Source organism: Antechinus flavipes, chromosome 5, assembly GCF_016432865.1.
Source record: "Antechinus flavipes isolate AdamAnt ecotype Samford, QLD, Australia chromosome 5, AdamAnt_v2, whole genome shotgun sequence".
Lineage (NCBI taxonomy): Eukaryota > Metazoa > Chordata > Mammalia > Dasyuromorphia > Dasyuridae > Antechinus > Antechinus flavipes.
Window position 1 is genome coordinate 198,704,096 of NC_067402.1, and position 18,386 is coordinate 198,722,481.

The 18,386-nt window shown below is 37.6% G+C and overlaps 1 protein-coding gene across 1 annotated transcript in view; it reads left to right on the top strand.

Moving 5' to 3' along the window:
* Positions 1 to 18,386, top strand: part of CACNA1C (calcium voltage-gated channel subunit alpha1 C) — an 808,853-nt gene that overhangs the window by 627,033 nt on the left and 163,434 nt on the right. The window contains exons 10-13 of the mRNA XM_052001637.1: positions 3,761 to 3,851; positions 11,096 to 11,122; positions 14,258 to 14,418; positions 16,006 to 16,231. Of these exons, the coding sequence (XP_051857597.1) occupies positions 3,761 to 3,851; positions 11,096 to 11,122; positions 14,258 to 14,418; positions 16,006 to 16,231 (505 nt within the window). The remainder of the gene's footprint in view (positions 1 to 3,760; positions 3,852 to 11,095; positions 11,123 to 14,257; positions 14,419 to 16,005; positions 16,232 to 18,386) is intronic.

Consider the following 18,386-nt stretch of genomic DNA (forward strand, 5'->3'; position numbering starts at 1 on the left):
CATGTCATGGTTTACTTGACACAGAAAACAGGATTTAAAATCCTTTGGAATTAGGAATAACATAGCTATGTATCTCATTATCCTTTTAAAAACACATCCTTACTTTTGCCATCACAACCATTTGGGGCAAAGGACAAGATTTTGCTTAAAAGCAAAGTGAAATAGAGGCAAGCAAACCCCTACCTGCCTCAGAATTTCCCATCAACATGTCAAGTAGACAGATATGGCTAGAAAATATCCAGACATATGATAAGTCAAAAGTAAGAAAGCTCTTCATTTTTTGTATTTGTCTTGTTTTGTGTTTGTGGAGCAATAATCTGGTCAGACCCAAAAAAATGTTCATCTTCCCAGCTCTCCGTGGTAAACCCATTACACATTCCTCCATTCACAAAAGCTCCTTCGGATCTCATGCTGATAGTCGTGCTAATTTACATATGTTTGTATAAATTATATATATATATAGACATAATTTAAAGTTCACAAAGCATTTTAAATATGTTATCCTCTCTTTCGAGCCTTAAAATAACCCAGTGAGATAAGGGCTGCATGTATTGTCATCCCATTTTCCAGACTAGGAAACTGAGACTCAGAGACATGAAATATGTTGCTTAGTCTCAGTGGTCCTCAAAGTGTAGTCCAAAGAATTGTTGGGGTCTCTGAAACCCTTTCAGAGGGTCTACAAATTCAAAATTACTTTTTATTTCTAATATAGTAAATAGCTATAAATGTAAGCCATGTGAACAAAAACTCTTTGAACAGATCCTCAATAATTTTTTTAAACAACATAAAGATACTGAGAACAAAGATTTGAGAATCACTGCTCCACACTAACTGGTGTCCATTACACTAACTCATACTCAGACCTGCCTCCAAGCCTAGTGCTCTTTTCATTGTACCTTGTACCTTTGCAGCTTCCGTGATCTCAATCAAGGTAGTTGACTTTTGGCACAGTGTAAAGAGCAAACATTTAGGGGTAAAGTAGAAGGAGACATGGCCTTGTAATCCTGGGTTTATTCTCAACTAGCCTAATCACAAATGATTCCTAGTATCAGGAAGATTCTATCTCGTACAGTGAGCAAGCTATTCATGAATATTCCATCTGCTTTTCCCTCTTCTCCAAGACTCAGCCTTCTCTTGATTACCTGAAATATCCCTTTCTCCAAAAGAAGAAACCTCCAGAAGAAGACAGGAAATTTCCGTCATTATTATCCTAACAACCAGTAGTCTTTATCAAGCGTTGACCTTGGGGCCAAATGTCCATATTTCCCTTTTTAATGAGAAGTGTGATGTTTTTATCCTCCCAAAATAAGTCTGTCCTGGAAGAAAAGCTGAGCAGATTGTATATGGCACATCATCTGAGAGGCAAAGGATGGGGCAAAATCACTCAAATGACAGCATTTAGAACTGGAAGGGTCTTTTCCTGTACATCAGCAGTTTTCAAAGTGTGGTTTGAGGACGCCTGGAGGTTTCGGTCATGCTCTTAGGAGATCCACATGGTCAAAATGATTTGGGCTATATTAAAATATTATATTGTTAATCCTCCCTTTTCCAACCATATAACTATGCAGGGACAGATTTTCTTCATATGTTTCAATCAAAACAACACATAAGCAGATAAGAGAATCCAGCTGTCTTCTATTAAGCAAAACACTAAAGAGATTTGTAAAAATATATAAAACAGTGTCACTTCTTACTATGTTATATTTTGGTTTGGGTGTTTTTCTTTGCTTTTGAAAATATAGCTTTTTTTTTTTTTTTTTTTTTTACTGAAAATGTTATTTATCCCAACAGGCAATGAGTTTTTCATTTTAAGTGAATTAAATAGTTTAAAATTTTATCAGTTTTAATTCTTAATATAAAAATATATGTATACATAAACATATACATATATAGCAAATATACATATATACATATGCATGAATACATACATACATATATGTTGGAAAGGCAACCAGGGTTCATATAATTAGAAGGTATCTGAAGCTGGATTTTAACTCAGGGTCTCCTGGTTCCAAGGCCAATACTCTATCCACTGCACTATTTAGCTATTCCTCAATAGATACTAAGCATGTAAAATAAAAGTTCTTTGGATCCTCAAATGATTTTTTAAGAATCTGAAGGGATCTCAAGATCAAAAAGGTTGACCTAGGTCAACCTCTTATTTTATAGATGAGAAAATGAAGGCCAAGAAAGTTAAAGGGTTTTGTCTGAGAAACCCTGAAAATAAATGACAGAGCCAGAATGCAAAACTAACTCCAGTGCCTCCAAATATACTGTTCTTTAAATTAAAACAAGGTTCCTTTCTGTTATGCAATACTAAAAAGGAAGAGGAGGTAAAGTTGGAGAAAGGACCTTCCTCAGTATAAAAACTTTCCTTCTGAAAGGGTGATAAAAAGAAGCAGTTTTCTGAGACCCCTTCCAAGTTAAAACATTCCCTCTGGAAGCCCTGTGTATCACTGCCTTGGCAAGTCCAAATACTGAAGAGATAAACCACCTACCATGGCATGGGTTACATATGCTTATTTCTCAAGCAAAGTTGATGAAATGGAAATATCAGATTGCCAACCCCCAACCTGGTGGGTGGTCACCAGGCTCCAGTTCAGTTGTTTGTTGCTGTATACTCTTATAATTCTCAGTATTTCTACAATGCCTACAAGGTCCAAGTGGGCTTCTACTTTAAGGTGATTCTTTAAAGCAAAGTCCAAGTTAGTCCAAATTCTAGATCAAGATTCTTCTTTCACCTAGGGACCCATAAGGGATCTTTAGATAAGTTTTAGGAGGTCTGTAAACTTGGAACTCGAAATACCCCAATAACTGTTTTTCAATGTAATTAGTTTCCTTTGCAATCCCAGGTCTTCCTGTATACATTTTTAAAATTATTCTGAATAAGGCTCCTGTCTTATAAGTTTTACCAGACTGTCAAAGGGATGCATGACACATAGACAGGTTAAGAACCCCTACTCCAGGGATGATCAATGTGATGATTTAGAGGACAGGAGCCAGATGAAAATGTTGACATAGATGGGCATTGCCAAAAACTCCAGAGCAGCCAAATCTATTAGTATGGCATGTGCGAGCACACACACGACCTTAAATTAATAATAACAGTAATAGCAAAAACAGCACATTTCTAGAACACTTTCACAACAACTCAAAGAGGTTCAGCGTTTTGCCCAACATCATACAAGTAAGTGTAGTGAATAAGAAAGAAGCTAGAATTCAAACTCAACTCTTGGAGTGTTGGGTAAATGGGAAGGAAGGAGAATTTTCCTCTTTATGAATGATAAGTTAGGAAACTGGTCTTGCAGGCTATTAGTGCTTGATGCAAAGCTCATTAATTGGTCAGAATACACTGAGCTACATCACTGGTGGGTTTCTGCTTTTTTCCCCAAGGTTATCATTCATGTATCTTAAAACATTTCCAATGTAGGGAAAATTTATCTCAATACCAGTTTGCTGCCATCCCATCCCACTGCCACCCTTCCCAGATAGCTTTCACCACTTTTTGTTGACTGGCAGCAGAGTTTCTCTGGGATCACTAGACAATAATCTAGGACACTGGGACTTATTCCAGTGGATTTCATTCTCCTCAGAGCTAACTACTAGCACTCTACCCCTTTGTCCAGCCAACTCTGGTACTTCTACCTAAAGTCACTTCCTACCAATCAGCATTGTGGTTGCCACTCAATATTGGACATGTCAACAACTAACCTTCTCCCACTACCCCAATCTTCTGCTTTCTCCCTTTCGACTCTTGCAGTGAGCATGCCCACAAGCGAGACAGAGTCCGTCAACACTGAAAACGTGGCTGGAGGCGACATCGAGGGAGAGAACTGTGGGGCGAGACTGGCGTGAGTTGGCATGGCAAATTCAGGGGGCAGAGGTTGTTTATGGGGGCATTGCCCTAAAATTGGTCCTAAAATCCAATTGGGTTATTTAAGGGGTATCAGGTGGCCCAACATAGTAGGAGGGTAATGGCAGAAATGGAGTAAAATGAATGACAACATATTTGGTTATGTCTAATGGATTGATGATCTTGGGGGGTGGGGGGAAAGAGAGTTACCAACAAGGTAAGCCTCCACATAAAAATTCCCATGTTTCTTATGAAGGTCTGCACTTTGGATTTCCATATCCTTGCATTGGAACAAGCAAATAAAAATAAATTTTGTTATAGAGTTCTTCAGCTTTGCAGATTCTCACTGGAACTTTTCACCATTCACAATACAGAGGGGATATTAGGCTTTGCTGACAGCTTTAAATTCTGTTAGATAGGATAACCTGGGCTAAAATGAAAACAGAAAAGCATAAGATGGACCATTAAAAAGACTTTGATCTGTGCCACTGAAGTGCCATTAATGCAAACAGTAGATAACTCAAAACTCATCTTTGTTTAACTTTAGAATATAATAACAATGACAACATACACATAAGAGTAAATACCAAATATGTGTAAAGTAAGTATGAGTTAAGGACAGCTAGGTGATGCAGTGGAAAGAGTACTGGACCTGGAATCAGGTCCCTGCTTGTTCCTAAATTAAAATCTGGCCTCAGACACTTACTAGCTCTGTGACTCTGAGGCAAGTCACTTAACCCTGTTTACCTCCATGTTTCCATCTATAAAATAAGCTGGAGAAGCAAATGGTAGATCATTCTAGTGTCTTTGCCAAGAAAACCCCAAATGAGATCATAAAGAGTGGGACATGACTAAAACAATGGAATAATAACAACAAAATATGGAGTAAATTTTGAAGTTGAGGGTGACACTGTACCAAGCTGTCTACTAGAAACATCCCCTCTAACACACACAAACACACTCTTACTTTCCATTGTGGTCAACTCTAGGTAATGATAGGGAAAAGGACCTTAAATGATACACTCAACATTCCACTTATGAAAAATTAAAAATATAATCCCTTAGCTTTGTCATGGTAAATCTTGAACTTGGAAAAAATCCTCTGAAATATTGACCCAAAGAAACAAATAAACATTGAAATGATCTAATTACTAGAAAATGTTTTTTTAATCAGACTTTAGATAGAAGATAATAATATTTCCCTTTGGAGAGTAGTAACAACATCCCTTGCTGCAGATACTTGCTTGGAGCATAAAGATCACAGATTTCAACCTTGTAAATATACTGTCTTCTACTAGTAGTGAATAGAAATGAAATTAATTGAATTGAACCTAGTTGAATTGAAATGAAAGGAGATAACTTAATAGATAGCACTGAAAAGGCCTGGTTCCTTGTAGGATAAGACTCTAAAGATTTCATCAAACAAAGGGCATTCTTTTCACCCCTCAGGAATGGCACCATTGTTTTGGTCATAAGATGGTCCTCCAAAGAGGAGCTTGTAGGTGGTCTGAGCATTTATGGGGCCAGCCTCCGGTATCATTTCTGAGAATGAGGTAGAAAGAAACTCAGGGCCTGGAACAGACCGGCTCTCATGATTTCTCCCTCCTGGGCATACAGGACTTTTACTATCACTCATTCTGACAGAGGCACCAGGGAGTCTGCACTGCAGATTTCTGAGGAAGGTAGGGAGGTAATTATTGTCAAAACAGTAAAATACCATGCTAATTACATTTTTAAGCAATTGCCTGGTTTTTGTTTTGTTTTGTTTTGGTTTTTGCTTCTCTCCTTCATTTGGAATGGTAGAAAACAAAATCTTTGAATTTCCAGAGGCAGTCTTTACTCAGTGAAAGCCAATTGAGAAAACTTCCAATTCCATCAATGGTAGAGCCACCCTTGCTCTGATATTCTCAGAGGGGTCCATGGAAAGATCCTCTCTCTAAGAATGGAGAAGGAAATGAGGCAGGGCCCTAAGACATGTTGTAAAGGTCTAGAACAAGATGGAACAGGTAGAATGAAAACAAGCAGACTACTAAAACCCGTAGTTCTAAAAGGCTGCCAATATATATTTATATATCTATAGATAGATAGATATTTATATACCCATCTACATAGGTAAATAGATAGATATTTATATCTATACCTATCTAGATAGATAGATAGATAGATATAGAAAGAAAGAAAGAAAGAAAGAAAGAAAGAAAGAAAGAAAGAAAGAAAGAAAGAAAGAAAGAAAGAAATCAAATTTTTGCTTCACTGGACATAGAACCATAGAAAGTCAGAATTAAAAGGCATCTTGCAGCTCTTCAGGGCTTTTCCAACTTTTCCCACTTGTGACCCCTTTTAGCCCGAGAAATGTTTACATAATCTTGGTTATATGGTTATATAAAATAGGTATACAAATCAAACATTTACTGATAATAAATCATAATTTTGCAATTCCCATAATCAGTTATGTAACCCCATATAGTGTCGTGACCCACAATATAAGAAGCTTTGCTCCAATATAACCCTACTATTTGACAAATGAAGTTAACAAGCATTTAAGAACTGCTTACTATGTGCCAGGTTCTGTAAGAAGCATAGGGAGGTTGTTATTCTTCTTCAAAGAGGACTATGACATCAGGGAGGTTATGCCATGGCATACAAATGAATTAGATTTAAGTGAGGGTGAGCTATGCAAGGTCACCAGCCTCACTTTCTCTTCCAGAGTCATCTGGATCCAGGGGCAAGATATAGATCAGGACCTCTGGAGATGGTTCCCTCCTAGAAGTCTCTGCTTTCAAGGCACTTATATTCTAATGAGGGAAGACTACTCATAAAAGTTGGAGGAGGGGCCTGAGAAAGAGATGAGGATTGGAGGCAGGAGCCTTGTAGGAAAGGTCTGCAAGAGTCAAAAATACAGCCTAGAAAGGAATGAAGATATGACCACTTTCTTCCTTAAAATGGAAATTCTAGGAAGAACCAGACAATCAGATGAAGAGGTGTGATATCCAGGAGTAGAGTGACCTTCCAAGGTGAAGAATTTTCTGAGAAAGACTAAGAGTCAGAAGTGCAACCTGATGGGGAACTTCAAGGGTGGAAGGAAAGCAAGATTAAGGCCAGATAAGGACTTGAAGCTGAGTAAGATGAAATGTCTTTTCTAAAAACTAGGTCTTCTTACTCCTGCCTCTTTCCTTCACTTAGAGTAAACTAGGCGTCATCACCTTGTCTTCTTAATAAATATAGCAACATTTGTAAGTCCCTATTCCCCAAAGGAGTCTTCAGTTCCTCATTTGAGCCATATAACAAACAACAAAGCCATATAACAAACCATAACAGCCATTTAACCACCATATGAGTTAAAAGCTTCTGGTATCATTATCATTCTCCTACTATTGAGGAAACCGAGGTTTAGAGAGTTTAAATGACTTGCCCATAGTAGGGGGCTTATAATCTAATAAAGAGGATGAGAAATAAGAATGAGAGGATGAGAGTATAGAAATTAGGTAGGATATGATCAGGAAAAAGAAGAATGTTCTTCACTAAGAACATTTGAAGAGTAAGAAATCTCTTGGAGGAGAGGAGTGAAATTAAAGGAAACTTCATGAAAGAGATTATACTTCATCTGACCCTTGAAGAAAGAAGGGAAAGGAATAAGCATTTCTATAGCATTTTCTATGTACAAGGCATTTTGCTAAGTCCTTTTTGTTTCCTTTACAAATAAATTTTCCTTTGATTCTCACAACCACCCTGTGAAGAAGATGCTATTATATCCCCATTTAAACTTGAGGAAACTGAGGCAAACTGAGGATACATAATTTATAAATTAGGCCTGATCTGTATTATTTGACTCCAGGTTTGGCACTCTATCTACTGCACCACCTAGCAAAAAGAGAATGGTTTCTCCAAAAGAATATATGTGTTCTAGCATGGGGAAGAGCCAACATAATTGAATGAGGAGAGAGAATGAGATGAAAACATGGTAGTTAGTTTGGCTATAATACAAAGTGCATGAGACTGGGAGCATTGTGAACGTTGGAGTAACAAGATTGGGAAGCGTCTTTTCTGGCAAGCAAAGGAGTTCATATTTATCCTATTAGAAATAGAAAATCTGGCAAGCAAATGAGTTCATGTTTATTCTATTAGAAACAGAGAATCACTGAAAGTTTTTGAGTGATGTGTGACATAGTCAAACCCATGTCTTAGGCACTTATTTTCTCATTTTATAAAGAATGGATTGGAGAGGGAAAAATTGAAGTTAGGGAGAACAATTGGGAATCTATCATAAAAGTCCAAGAGAGTTATAAAGGCTGATGGCCATATGTAAGTGGAGAGAAAGAAATGAATAGGAGTGATATTCTTAGATATTATAAATGTGAAGATAATTGAGAAGAAGGCTTGATTTTGTAGACTAAGAGGTGGAAGCAATCTTAAGTCAGTTATGATCTAGTAAAAGCAGTGTTGAAGAAGATTCTGACCCCAGTGGACAGGTTGATTGAGGTCCAGAGAAGCATTGAGTGCCATGGACAGACTCGTGCAGCAATCCTGGAAAGGAATAGAAAGGAAGGAAAACTTTCCTCAGTTCCTACTCAAACTCAGAATGCCCCCGAGAATCATGAAAACAGTGAAAACGTCTTTCAACCCCTAACTCCACTTATTTAATGAAAGAGAAATTGGATTCTCTTTACCAGGAAAGCCTCCATTTAAAAAGTGAGGCTTGACATATTTCAAACTAAAGATGTCCCTGGTTGGAGGTAGAACACCTTGGAATTTCATGACCCAATTAGCAACTTTAAAATGTTTGATTCTGGTTCTAAATAAAAATATTCTCTTTTTTCCTCCTCTTTCCCTTCCCACGCTCCTTGATAGCATATGATTAAAGCCTCCCACCCAAGTATGTAGACTTTGGGGGTAGGGAGCTAACTGCTAACTACCATATTTTAGCAGTAGGGACAGAGATATGAGTGAGTGAGACCGAAAGAGAGAGACAGAGAGAGAGAGATGGAGACAGACAGAGGCAGGGAGAGACAGAGAAAGAAACAAAAAGGACGGGAGGGAGGGTGAAAAAGGGGAAGGAAGGAGGGAGTATGAGAGAAAGAAAGAGAAATGAGAGATTATTTTTAAGTATTTGTTATGTGCAAAACACTGGGAATATAAATACAAGTAGGTGTCACAGTCCCTACTCGTCAACAGCTTACATATTAATGGAGGAAGACCATGTGTAAAGGGGAACTAGCTGGAAAGTAAAGAAGTAATAGAGAGGAGATATAGCTATCAAGAAGAAGGAAGGATCTAGCAAAAGAGATGAAACCTAGTTGGAGTCCTTCCTACAAAGTATTTGGTGTGGGAGTGGGAGTTGCCAATCAGGAGAAGAAGACTTTAGGGTAAAAAGTTAGTTCTCTATAAGGCTCAATGTCTTTGAGATGCAGGATGACTATACCACTTTTTCATCTTTTCACTTAATTTTTCAATTAAAAAAAATATGGCGAGCAGCTAGGTGATGCAGTGGATAGAGTACCAGCCCTGAAGTCAGGAGGACCTGAGTTCAAATATGACACTTCTGATACAAATATGACACCTCAGACACTTAACACTGCCTAGTTGTGTGACTCTGGCCAAGTCATTTAACCCCAGTTGACTCAGGGAAAAAAAACATGCAAAGGTTTAATGCTTTCTTTCTTTATAGAATAAGTTCCTTTTTAGCAAAACTGGAATGACACAGATCCATTAGTTTGTAGATTAAGAGTAGGAATCATTTTGATTTGATTTTTCTTGTGCAGCATAATAAATGTGGAAACATGTTTAGAAGAATTGCACATGTTGAACCTATATTGTATTACTTGCTGCCTAGGGAAGAAGGGGAGAAAAGGAGAGAGAAAAATTTGGAGCACAGGTTTTGCGACTGTGAATGATGAAACCTATCTTTGCATGCATTTTGAAAATTAAAAGCTATTATTAAAAAATTTAAATCCCAAATGATGATGCTATTTTTAAAAAGAGAATAGGAATCAAATAAATAAAAAAGTAGGAATCAACCAATCATCAAACATTTATTAAATACCCTCCATGTGTCAGGCACTGTGCCAGACCTGAAAGGTACCAAGACAAAAAAATGGAACAGCTCCTCCTTTCAAGGAGTTTATTATGTTCTACTGTTCAGTTGAACCCAATTGTAAACATAGAAATACAGGATACAAAATGAAACACTGTAACATGGGAGGTGGGAACTTTCCAAACCCTTTAATCCAACCCTATCATTTCATAGTAAAAATTTGCAGGTAGTCCAAAAAATCTCCCTTCTTCCTTTTCTTCTTACTTTCTATCTTTCTGCTTCTGTTTCTGTCCTAGTCATTCTGTCTCCACCTGAAATGTCTTCAATTTTCGTTTCTCTATGACTAGCACTGAAAAAACCTTCTGTCTTTTCAGATTTTTTTTCATAACCCTCACTCCCCACATCCTCTTGGTACATAATGTCTTTCCTTTTGATTTTCTTTCTCCTCTGTAAATCTTTGTTGATTTTACTGCTTCTCCTCTCCCCATTCATGTTTCTCCCTTAGCAACTTTTACTTGGGTCCTTGCTAATTTCTTCCTCCTTTAGACCTTTTTTGGAGTCTTTTTTTTAATAACTTGCCTTTTAATTTGATTATGCATCCAGATCCAATCCCATAGGTTAGCATAAAAGTAGCACATATATTTGCACATATGAATAAATTATTTCATGAAGTTTCTTCCCATGTTTCTATTCTTTGAATGTTCCATGGATTTTCAATACTACATATGATTGATAACTCTTTCATTATCATTCTCAAACCCTCTGTACACTCTTGGCTATTTCTTTTTTGCCAGTTTCCAGTCCTCAAGATAAGATTATTTTCTTCTCTATTTCCAGCTGGGTTATTTTGCCTTTTCCACTGTTCTTGTAACCCAAATGCTATTCAACATCTGGCTCAGGGCCAAGGGACAAAGAGAAAAGGACCTATGGCAGGTGTAGCTTTTACTGGGACTTACAGTAAACTATGCTCCTCTTCATAAGAGACTTTCCCTTTTTTTATACTAACAGGCAAGAGCAGATCCTTCTTAATAACCAATTATCAGGAAGATCTCTCCAGAATTTTCTCCTGACCCAGCCTTGGGAGATTGTTATTGTAACAAGCCTCAGCCTTTTCATAGGAACACAGGAATAAGTCAGGAGATGGGCACTAGATGAATTAGCATAAAAATATATATATATAATTCAGTTAATACTGCTCTGTTCTCTTTTAGGCACCGAATCTCCAAATCAAAGTTCAGGTAAGTGAGATACATTTCTCCTTTCCTCTCTTCCATTCGCCTATCCCTCCCATCCCTCACCTTCCTTTTTCAAATGACCCAAGGCACTGTCCATCAAAGGATGGAAGGAGGTGCTCCCTAAGGGGAACCTTTTTCCTTCTTGTGTATTGCCAAAAATACACTTGTCAAGAAAATCCACTGACAAAGTCAAATTTACTGAAATGTCCAAATAACTCAATCCTGATGTCAGTAACATCATGAGAGAGCAGGGAGATTGGACAAGACAATCATACTATAGACGATTAGGACACTTTTATAGGCACACACTATTAATTTATTGTTTTATTAGTATTAGTATTTTTTATTATTACCATTTTTAATCTATTTTATCAAATCACATTGGAACAGTGGAAAGGGACTATCTAGCCTAAATTGGGCTGAGAATAGAAAGATGCTAATAAGTGGCCGAATCAGAATTGGCACTCAGATACGACCACAAGTTCAGTTCCTTTCCAGTATACTAGTTCAATGCTTGTTAAATTCCCAAGATGGGTGTCGTGATACATAGATAGGGTGCCTGAAAGACTGAATATAGAATTCCATAATTCTACAGAAATTCCCTAGCAAAGAATTTGACTGTCCCCAGAGAGTTTGAGACTTTTGCCCTGCAATCTTTGGAGCAGTCTGTACTTTCTGTCTTTTGGAGGATGGCAGGAAGAAACAGCTGTGCCTCGCCATCCTTGTATCTCCAGGGAGAATTCTCTCCCTCTGGAACAAACATGTTTTCTTGTTAGCATAAGAGGAACAGGAATAACAGGCAAAATCCTCTCCCTATTTCACCATGTCATTTCCATATCCTGCATGCATATGTAAACATACACATTCACATATACAAATAAATTATGGCATTTATTATACAGTAGAAAAGGTTGCCAGGAAACCCGTTGCTAAGCAAGCTATATTTTGTAAGTGTGGGAGGTATGTAATTAGCTTTTAAACACCTCTCTAGTTAGCAATTACTCCCTTATTCCAAACCAAATGAGTGTGACATTCATGAATGGCTATGTGCAAGAAGAACCAAATAGAGCACTATCCTATTTACTGGCCACCTTGTTTAATGGGAAGAGTACTGGTTCTGGAGTTCAGAGGACCGAAATTCAAATCCTATTCAAGTCATGACAGCAACTACCCAGTGTAACCTTAGACAAATCCTTTCACCTCTCTGAACTTTAAGGATTGAATTAGTTGGTCTTTGAGATTCCTTCCAATCTTAAATCTATAGTCTTATGATCTCTCAATCAATGTATCAGAAGAGCCTTGAAAATGAGTCCCTATGTGGTTGTGGCAAAGAAGGCTATTCACATCAAGGATAGCTGAAGTTCAGACTCAATCTTGGAGAAAGTGTGGAAAGAATAGTCAAGCTTCGGGAAAGTCATGTGTCCTTCCACATATAACTCCTTCTGACTTAAAAGGACTAACGTACAGTTGTGTTAGAAAACATTTAGTCCTTTAGGTGAGGAGAGCCTACATAGGCATCTTGCACCTGGGAAGCTCTAGAGGCAATCCAAATTATATGATTATTCTTTTGTCCATCTCAAATTAAAGCTCCCTTATCCAGAGAGTTTTGGGTCCCCTGAAATGTCTATTTTTGAAAACTTTGATTTTTTTTTCATTGCACATGCAGCAGGAATCCTCCAAGGAGGAAGCAAGAATGCTTACTGCCATTTTGCATTTCTCATCCAAATTCTTATGGTAATAGGCATGTTACATTAAAACAATACCTGCCTAATTATCTTCTCTGCTAGCTTTGCAAGATAGGAAACTACCTGAGAGGAAGATAAAGGGTTCCTTTTGCCCTGCTATAGTCTTCATTTTTTCATTCAAATTGAATTTAATGTCAAATTGAATAAAATATCTGAGTTAGGATGGACTTTAAAGGTTATCTCCATCCACCTCTTACTTTATAGATCAGGGAACTCCAGATACTTTATGCTACAATGCACTACACTACCTCCATCCAATGAAGATTTCTCTCTCTTGGATTATGTGCTTGACCGTTATTCCCAGTAGTACTTTGCTCAGAGAGTAATAAGTCAATAAACAAATGTCATTCTCTCCCAAAGGATTCCTACTCCTAGGAACTTTTAAGAAAATCTATGCAATTGGGGAACACTTTTCTAAAGAGCTAAAAGAACAGTAAGCCTAATTTGTATCTTATAATTGTATACTGCATACTGTTTTGCAGTTTACCAAAAAAAAAAAAAAAAAAAAAAAAACTTTCACATATTACTTTGGGTTTCCTTGGCAAAGATATTGGAATGGCTTGCCATTTCCTTATCCAACCTATTTTTATAGATGAAGACCTAAAGTTAAGTGACTTGCCCAAAACCACACAGCTAGGAAGTGTGGGAAGTTGGATTTGAATGCATAAAGATGAATCTTCTTGATTCCAAGCCCAGTGCTCTATTCATTGTGCTACCTAACTGCCAGTAAGCTTTATTATTATTGGCTATTATAATCATTCCTGACTCTGGGCCCAGTACTCTACCCACTGTGCCATCTAACTGCCAGTAAGCATTATTATTATTGATAATTATTATTATTTTTCATGACTCTGGACCCAGTGCTTTATCCACTGTGCCAAATAGCTGCCTAAGAAATTATCCAAATGATGGGAGGTCAAATATTTCCTCTGCTACTTACTAACTGTGGGATCATGGAAAAATCATTTAACTTTGAGATACCCCAAGGAAATTGTAAAACTATCGATGGACTATAGATTTGTGGATCAATATTTACTCAAGGAAATTTCCACAGGGAGTTCCCTGAATGCATGGGTCTTTCTCATGCTCTTATTGAAAAGTTATCATCTCGCTGAGTTCCCTGAATGTTCTATATGCCCTGAGCAGCTATCTATGTTAACTATTCTTCATGGTAGGAAAGAAGTAGAAGCAGTTTCTTGCTCCTAATACCCCATAATCACAGGATTATAAAATGTGCAGGCCAGAAGGAATTTGGGAGATCAGTCTATTTCAATGAAGTATCCAAATGAGTCCACTCCTCCGAGACACAAACTGAAAGTTCTTAACTTTTCATTCCCTATTCCCATCTCATCCACTCCTCAGCTTTCCATCTCTTCTTTTTCCCATTTTCCAGCCGTTACTGGCGCAGGTGGAACAGGTTCTGCAGAAGGAAGTGCCGAGCTGCTGTCAAATCCAATGTTTTCTACTGGCTTGTTATTTTCCTTGTGTTTCTCAACACACTCACCATTGCCTCAGAGCACTACAACCAGCCCCACTGGCTCACGGAAGTCCAAGGTAAGGGACACATCTAACTCAATTCCCACCTGTCCCTGCTCACCTTGCCTTAAACCAAATGGATGGGAAGTTGTTATTAGTCATTATTATTATGTACTGATCCATACATATACCTTAATGGGGTATTGGGCAACAGTTACAACAGTGGACATATGCCAAGCTAGAACTGTCATAAAAGACAAGAAATACTTTATAAATTTTCACCGCCCTTCTTCCCCCCGACTTCCCCTGCCTTACGTAGACAGGCCTATACATCTGCCAGCCAAGCCTACATTGCTTGTTATGTCCAGGTGATGGGAAACAAGGCCCTTCTGGAAGCTCACTTGACAAGGGGAATTTTCAGAGCTGTGTACAGGTCCAATTGTGTTCACCACAAAGAATATCTGTTGATCAGGAAAGTCTGGAGTGGGGAGGAGTAGGGGTTAAAGGACAGGAGAGGGAGAGCAAGAAAATAAAAGAAACACACTGAGAATCCTAATAAACCATCTCTTCCTAAATGGAAGCACTAGGAGGTGCTAGAAAGAAAAGGATCTAATTTGATTGTGCCGCTAGATTGGAGTTAAAAATCAAGAAAAAGAGGTTAGCCAGGAGAACGGCCATGTTCTAAGAACAACCAACCACAACATGGGACATGGAATATATGAATGTTTGTATTTATTTCAGAGTCACAATTAGATATTCTGGTACTTTGGGTAAATTTCTTTTTGAGAAGGAACACACAGATTAGGGCCCATTCTAGTTTGACATGGCAGAAGAAAGAATGACTCATTTCCTAGAGAATATGGCTCTAGTCCAATGGTATGGTAGTAAATGTTTAACAACCAGCTGTCCAGAAAAGAAAATGTATATCTGAGAGTATTTTAAGTTTAATCTTCATTATTAATATTCTTATTACTTTTTAAAGTCTAGATAATCAACAAAACAATAAAGCCCTGATCTGTGGCATTTGCTGGTATCTAAGGTTTCACTGCTCATAGTGAAAATTTAATAATCAGCTCTCTTCAATTGCTTCAAGCTGTTCCTAGCAAATGCCTGCTTTAGATCCTCTATAGAACAACTGGTCACAGACTCTTCCTGCTCCAACTCCATCCCCCAACAAGGGAGTTTTTTTTTTTTTTTTAAAGGCAGGCTTTGGGTGGCTTCATGGATAATGTCATATGCCAGTGAGAGTGGAGAACTTTGAAACAAGGGGACAAAAGAAGCATCCCTTCCCTCTCCTTGTATGTTGAAACCCTAAGGTTATTTCATCCTAGTTATAAGATTCTGGTTCATCTGCCTTCCCCTGACTGACTAGTGAACATCATAGTGAGATTATTTCTCCTCATTTTCATCAATATCACAACTCCCACCAGTGCTCCCAAAGAACATTGAGTATTCAGATACCAAGCTAAGTACTGTACTCAGAAAGCTAAACATGGCCCCATTTCTTTGGTTGGTTACTGCCTTCTAAAACATCCCTCCTCATTTAGGCTCTAGCTTTTTGAGTGCTTTGAAGTGATTGGGGAAAGGGGAGATTTTTTTTAGTTAATAATTTATCCCTCTTTGCTTTCCCCATCCCCAAATTCTTCCTCTTCTGGACCCTGCCAGACACTGCCAACAAGGCCCTGCTGGCTCTTTTCACTGCAGAGATGCTGTTGAAGATGTACAGCCTTGGCCTCCAGGCCTATTTTGTGTCTCTGTTCAACCGCTTCGACTGCTTCATCGTGTGTGGAGGAATCTTGGAGACCATCCTGGTAGAGACCAAGATCATGTCCCCCTTGGGGATCTCAGTGTTGAGATGTGTCCGGCTGCTGAGGATATTTAAAATTACAAGGTACTTAGCCATTCATTTCTATGGGAGATAGAAAGTATGAAGAAGGTAGCTCCCTGAAGGGATATTGACTGGGTAGAAAAGAAAGGTCTATTGGTCTGTGTTATGGGTTATGCAAAATGGAAGGGAGGGAGAATTGAATACAATAGCCTCAAACCTTCCTTCAACTGTCCATCCACTCTTTCTCTCTGTTTCTAAAAACTTTAATCTATTTATCTGCATAATTCTTGGTCCATTTGAACTAATCAAAACATTTCATGTAGGGGATCTTCAAAACATATTTAGAGAGATAATCTGATATAAGATTTTCACTTATGTGATAGAGTGGAAAGAGCTCTCGAGTTGGAGTCAGAAAAGACCTATATTCATATCCTGGTTTCAAGAAAATTAATTCTGATGATGGGTGAATCATGTGACCTCTCTTAGAAATTCATTTTCTAATGAGGATGATCACCTCATAGGGTTGTTGTGAAGCAAGTACTTTGCAAACCTCAAATTATAACAAAATGTGAGTTATTGCTATTATTGACTGATGGAAAATAGCCCAAAGTCAAACTACAATTACCTCTTCCACATTACAGTTTTCCCCATCAGAGTTTCGATATATTGTAGGTCAGCATAAAAAATTAAATGGGAATTTGGAGGAAATTTTGCAGAAGCCACATATGGCATGCCAAGACTAGCAGATGATACAGAAAAAGTTTAGACACTCAGAAATGCGTGAAAAAAATATATATGAAAGTACATATGTGTGTGTGTATATATATATATGTGTGTGTACATGTAGGTAGATAGATAGGTAGATAATTGTATAATATAAAGAAAAATAGAAGGAAATCCTCAAAAAAGGAAGATTTCTTCTCCTCCAGTATAAAGGGAAAACAGAATTTTTTTAAACCAAAAAGTTTTACACAGATTTTCCAGATATGGGGATATCATGCCCCTAATCCCCATGATGTGGAAAAGATAACTATTCTCTCTTAATCATAACACATCACACAAACAGAGAAGGAGAAAAAGAGGTTGAAATATCCAACATATACACATATACATATTCACACATATTTATCCATTCATTCATCCAACAAATAAATATTAAGTCCCCATTTTGTAAGCAACCCTGCGCTGGACACTGTGAAGAACAGAAGAGATATAGAAGACCTGTTCCCTATCTTCATAGAACACAAAATCACATGAAACAATTAGGAAATAATACTCAGCTCTAGTCAGAAAACATCTGGAGAATTGTGTTCAATTCTAGCCCCAATTTGTTGAAAGGAATTGACAAAATTGAAGCATGTTTAGAGGTATTCTTGAAGTCTATGAAACATGTCTAACAACCAGGACTAGAAATCATAACAAAAAAGGATCATCTGAAGAAAAGAAAAGAGGGAATATGATAGCAGTTTTCAAATTTGTGAATCATTGACATAAAGAAAGAAATCATTGCTTGTCCACAAAAGGCAGGACCAGGACTAGCTGTTAGAAGCTACAGGGAACCAAATTTTTGTCAATATAAGCAATATAGTAATTAGAGCTATCCAAAAATGAAATAGAATTCCTTGGAAGGGAACTTCTTTAATTGAAGAATGAATAATGAGGATATTATAGAAATAATGCTTTGAGTAGGAACTAGACTAACCAATTTCCACAAACTTTACAATTCTCTGTTCCTATGATCCTAAGATTGTAAAGTCAAATAACAAGGTCAAGATGGAGATCTTATGAGAGAACTATAAAAGGCAATGTCGTATAGTGAAAGGAACACTGATTCTTGAGTCACAGGACTTGGGTGTTTCAACTATCCCACATTCTTCCATTTAATATTTTAATTAGTCTAGCCCCTTAATCTCTCCCAGATTTAGTTTTTTAAATGAAGGAATTGGATTTGTTATCCCCTTTTGATCCCATGATTTAGAAAACTAGCTGAGAGATGAACGGATAGACCATTGGCCTGAAGTCAGGATGACCTGAGTTCAAACCTCAGACATTTAATACTTCCTGGCTGCATGTCCCTGAGCAAGTCACTTAACCCCAATTGCCTCAGAAAAAAAATTATTTTTTTAAAATTAGTTAACTTGGAAAGCAAGATAAGCAGCAATTGACCTAGTCTCTTGCTCCAGACCAATTGGGGTTTTTTTTTGTTTGTTTGTTTTTT